The sequence below is a fragment of the Actinia tenebrosa genome, unplaced genomic scaffold (genome assembly GCF_029948245.1).
Source record: "Actinia tenebrosa isolate PJP-AT-01 unplaced genomic scaffold, QUT_ActTen_1.0 PGA_scaffold2__45_contigs__length_23673736, whole genome shotgun sequence".
NCBI classification, from domain to species: Eukaryota; Metazoa; Cnidaria; class Anthozoa; order Actiniaria; family Actiniidae; genus Actinia; species Actinia tenebrosa.
The window spans coordinates 2,215,141-2,220,662 of record NW_028292579.1 but is presented as its reverse complement, the minus strand read 5'-3'; the positions used below and the strand labels follow the sequence as shown (position 1 = coordinate 2,220,662).

Below are 5,522 nucleotides of genomic sequence, written 5' to 3'. Positions count from 1 at the left end.
CTACAGTCTTTCTCAAGACTACACTAACCCAGACGATCACACTTCACAACAAGATTTTTTTTCCAAGGATTATTCAAGCATGGACTTTTCAACATTCCTTCATTCTTTCAAGAACTTTAAAAGCTCCCTTACATTTGCATGGGCATAAAATGCATTATACTCATATGAATAATGTCAGCAAGTTCCATGCAAAATGGAAAATTTCATATGGTTGTGGTCATTTGCTGAATGTATTCACCGCATTCATAATGGAGTTCAAAGTTGATGTGCAACATGTAACATCCAACGTGCAATATGCAACAAAACCTGCTATAACCTTTCTACTTCTTGTCTTATAGTCACAATAAAAAACTGAATATAAGCTTATTGAATCGTAATTCATTGAAGTTTAGTTCAATTTTACAATTCTTTGCCACAACACTGAACAACAATTTATTTACGAGCTCTAAAAACGAAAAAAATGATTTAATATTAAAACCACAAATTGAATTAAAATTTATTCATAAGAAGAAAGCCTGACCAACTCAAACGAAGATATCGAACAACTGCCGTGGTTTAAGGCTAAAATCTTGAAATTTTTTGTCATCCTCGATGCCTACAGCAGGTTCTTAAAACATACCTTGTACTCTAGAGACACCTCTACTTGATTCGTTTAGTTGAAACAGGTGAGTTTTGTTGAAAAAGTGCTTCCTTTTTCTTTTCTTTTTCACTTCTCGAAACTTTAGCACAAAACAAAAGCACGTGACGATTTCGAACGATATCACGTGCGTTGCCATGGCCACCAATAACGCGGAAATTTTAATTTCTCTGTATTCTTTATAATTCGGAATAATTTAAAATGTTTCGATTGATTTGGCATGGAATCCCAATTACATTTTACCCACCCATCGACTGAAGATAAAAAGTAATAAGAATTGTCTCAGTTTGTGGACATTATAACACAACTTCCTGTTGAATTTTTCTTCCGGTTCGTTGCATGGACTCTGAACTGTCTCATTGGGTTGCCTGTGTACCTGTGGTAGCTTTGCTTTGTGGCCGCTTTTCGCACGAGTGAACATGGTGGGCGAGAAGTACCTGAAATTCTCTGTTTTCTTGTCCCAAACTATCACTTATGATTAATTTGAAAAGATAAGAAAACAATGAAGACTAGACGAGAGAATTTTTGGTATTTTTTGGGGTCAGAAGATAGAGAAAGATGGATTTCTTGAACGAAGACAGCGTGACTCAGGTAAGATGGCCGTTGGCGTCAACGAACTCACTTTAGTTGAAGTCGTTTTGCGTCCTTTGAGATAAAATTGTCAACTATAGTCAAGTATTTATAGGCTTGAGGGTTTGAGGAATAGTATTTTAGTGTCATAGATATGATATTTGTGTAGTTAAACACTCAAAAATTTTGATTTTGGAAATCGGACCTGATTGTTTTAAATTTAAATTGCGAACAAACAAACGGTAGTTTGAGCTTTTTTGAAAACTCAAATTTACTTCATTTTACTTTGATTTAAGCTATCTGATCAGCAAATATGATCCTAATGTATAATTAAGTGCAAAAGTGAATAAAATTTCAGCTTTAAAGTGCTACTCTGACGAAAATCGCTCAAACTTGGATTCAACTGAAACTTCCTAAGAATACTCTTTAAAGGTCCGATAATCACTGTATGAAGTGTTTTATCGATATTCAGAACGAAACCATGATATTTTTACGATTATTTTTTTGGAGTCTGTGACTTCATACACTCAACATCAAACATTGCTACATATATTTCCTTGTATATAAAACCTTGATTTATTTTATTCCTATGAAGCTCAAAGGGTGGCTAATGTACTTATTTCACATTACTTGTAACTATAATTTCTATTTTGGAGTGTTTGGGCTATGGAACGCCAAGTGTTTCAAAAATACTTATGCGCCACCTATAAAACTTCTGTTGACATATCTAAGACTTCCTACAACATATATACAAGACATAGGTCTTAAAACAAAAGTTTCGACTAAATATAATACTTGTCTATAAATATATAAGACATCTATCTTAAAATGAAAGTTTCGAGGTCTCAAGATAAAAGTTTCTATCAAATTAATACTTGTCCTGATAAATATACAAGACGTCTGTCATAAAATAAAAGTTCCGATTCAAATAGATACTTCTTGTCAATAGCTTTTCTCGGTATGTATATATATAGTCTTTACATGGATATGTAAAATAAATGAGTTCATAAATGTACAAAAATATAATAGCAAAATAAACGGATATCTAACACTTACAAAAATATAAAACTTCTTTCCAGAAATACAACTTGTTGCGCAATTTGCTTTAGGAACCAGGCTCTTGCGGTCAAGTCCTTGTTGAGTCTGGGTTCTAATCCATAATGGCGACCACGGAGGACAGCACAGATATTATTCGCAGAGAGTTGCAACGATTTCTACTTGATCTTCCCTATGAACAACTTCGAGTAAACGCTCTTACGGACAAATTGGAGGTTGCCGATGAAATGTCTAGAATTGCACAAGGCATATGCTTTGGTTGTGTGTTGTTTTACAGCATTTTCGAGTCGCAGAATTTTGGAACGGAAGGAGCAGATTTGATGAGTCATTTGCTGCAACTACTAAACGTTTATGAGGAATTCCGGGCAAGATACCAAGAACGCTGTCAGTTCCTTGAAGAACGGGAAAACAACCAAAGCTTTCGATGTGAAACGTCTGGAAGCCGTGAACCTAGATCACGAGGCAGGCCACGTTTTGTGGTGTCCAAATCACAAATTCAGGCGTTGAGAGAAATTGGCTTTTCCTGTACAAAAATATCAAACCTGCTTGGTATTTCCAGGATTACACTACATAGACGGCAAAATGAATTAGGTATCCAAGAACAATGCAATTTTAGTGATATTACTGAGCAAGAACTTGATGTGTTTGTCAAATCTATTATGGACATCTCTCCTAATTCTGGAGAAGTAATGATGCGAGGTGCACTTCGTGGACGAGGAATCATAGTACAGAGGTGGAGGCTGAGAGAGTCAATGCTTAGAGTGGACCCACTACGAAAGCAGCAGAGACAGCGGTTGCACATTAGAAGAAGAGTGTACAGTGTCACTGGACCAAACAGTTTATGGTATGTTTATAGAGTAATATCTTGGGAACCTCGTATGTACCTCCTCATGAATATTAAAGCTTAAATTGATAATTACATTCACCAAACTGGCATTCTGCCTTTGAAACTCCAGAACATGATCTGCAGAACCGGGGGGTGGGGGGCAGGGGTTACTGCCCCCCCCCCAATAATTTGTCTGGGGGCCAGATGCTTTCTGGCTAACAACATAAACTCAGCAATTTCAGATATTTATGCTTTTCATAAAAACAATTTCACTGTGTCCCCCCAATAATTTTTTTGCTTCTGCCCCCTAATATGCAGAAGCTCACTAATACAAAAGTAACCAATAGAATATTTGCACTAGTATGGTGTCATTAACCTCTACTATAAGAATCCCTTGAACACTTTCTTTTGTTCACCATTTGTCTTGCTTTTCTCATGTAGAAATACAAATTTGAATAATAAAGAAAATTTGTGAAACCTGTTAATAGTGTTGAAACGATGCCATCATGCAAATTAATGTCCTATTATATTTATTTAGCATTAATTTTTCTTCAACAGGCATTTGGATGGACATCACAAGCTTGTGAGATGGAGATTACTCATACATGGTGCAATAGATGGTTTTTCAAGGACAATTGTATTCCTGAAGTGCAGCAACAATAATGAAGCAGGAACGGTATTAGATCTTTTTACACATGCAATTCATAAGTTCAATGTCCCATATCGAGTAAGATGTGACCATGGAACAGAGAACATATATGTAGCAAGGTGGATGTTGACAAGATATGGAGATACACATCACCCTGTAATAACTGGACTGTCAGTGCACAATCAAAGAATTGAACGTCTGTGGCGTGATGTTGGTGACTCTTTTGGAAGATACTACAAGAGCTTATTCTATTTTATGGAGGAACAGTTTATACTTGATCCTCTAAATGAAATTCACCTTTATGCATTGCATTACATATTCATACCAAGGATCAGTCGGTCTCTTGAAGAGTTTGTATTGCAATGGAATAATCATCCAATCAGAACTGCAGACTACAAATCACCTGTTCAAATATGGACTGAGGGTTTTTATCAAGGAGTAAATTCAAATCAGCCATCTATTAGAAGAGTTTTGGATGATGAGATTATTGACCCTCTCAACTATGGCACTGATGATAATGAGCCACAACCAGAACTTCAGACAGAAAATCACGTGGTAATTCCTCGTTCAACAGTATGCTTAAATGATCAAGACAGAATAGTACTAGAGTTAACTGTGAACCCTCTCCATGATGATGGAAATCATGGGATACATTTATTTCTTCAAACTGTGCATCTTATTACAAACTTCACAGATACTCCTTAATGGAAGGTACTGTATTATTATAGTAATAAAGCAAAATATAAGAAGGGAATTATTTGATGGACTATGAGTTATTAACTCACATCCATATATAGATCCTATTTTGGCAGAATCAAAATCAACAGAAACAACATGAACAACAACATATTGGCCTTACTTTACAAAGACCAAGTGTTAAATTGGGCCTATTGTAAACAATAATATCAGTATGTGAACTCTAACTCTGTAAATACCCAAATAAGAAGAGCTACCAACAAACAAGGGCAACAACCATAAAAATGCTCGGACTTATTTTGTCAAGAACACTCCTAACTGTGATGTACATTAATATGTACTAAATACAAATTAGATGCTACCAAAACCAAAACACTCTTTGAGCATGGAGATCCCAGCCTCGGTCATGTCTTCATATGATTGGAGGTGTGTTGGAAGTCTCAGGTGCAGGCTACATGTTGATGCTGTTGGGCGGCACTGACATCCTGGTGTACAATCACCGATGAAACTGACTGACATCTTCTTAGAAAAACCAAGGGGAGGTACTTGACTGCATCCAGTAATAAATTTCAGAACATCTGTCAAGGAAACCTCATACTTTGACATGCCTGTTGGGTGCAATAAACAATATTGAAAATAAAGCCAAGTTATAAGTTTTTTAATAGGTAGTTGTATTTAAGTCTCACTATGCTAAAATATAGAATACATCATAGAGACAGAAAATAACCCTCAAAAACTCATTACTGTTCATATTATTAAGGTGCACTGCCAAACAGGTACATCCATTGATAAATAAAATTATATAATACTGGATATGAATAAGTTGAAAGTGGTTTTTATAATAGACCAAATCAGCTAAGGCATTGCTATGTTTGTTTCCATCCCATTCAAAACCTTTGGGAATGAGAATTTTTGTTGCAAAAAATTTCCATGCAAAATAGAAAAAAAAGCAAAAAACAAAAAAATCCTTTGGGGGGGGGGAGGGGGACTCCATTATTTATCAGGACAAGTATTAATTTGATAGAAACTTTTATCTTGAGACCTCGAAACTTTCAATTTAAGATAGATGTCTTATATATTTATAAACA

The 5,522-nt window shown here is 35.5% G+C and overlaps 1 protein-coding gene across 1 annotated transcript; it reads left to right on the top strand.

Annotated features, from left to right (window-relative positions):
• Nucleotides 1–2,326: 2,326 nt before the first annotated feature.
• On the top strand, nt 2,327–5,212 carry LOC116298470 (uncharacterized). Its single transcript, XM_031706960.2, has 2 exons — nt 2,327–3,107; nt 3,648–5,212. The coding sequence occupies exons 1-2, from the start codon at nt 2,368–2,370 to the stop codon at nt 4,441–4,443; spliced, it is 1,536 nt and encodes a 511-aa protein (XP_031562820.2). The 5' UTR covers nt 2,327–2,367; the 3' UTR covers nt 4,444–5,212.
• The last annotated feature ends 310 nt before the right edge of the window (nt 5,213–5,522 follow it).

Coding starts and splice junctions, on each gene's coding strand:
- LOC116298470 (XM_031706960.2), top strand. CDS start 2,368: ATGGCGACCACGGAGGACAGCACAGATATTATTCGCAGAGAGTTGCAA. Junction 3,108..3,647: donor ACTGGACCAAACAGTTTATG/GTATGTTTATAG, acceptor TTTCTTCAACAG/GCATTTGGATGGACATCACA.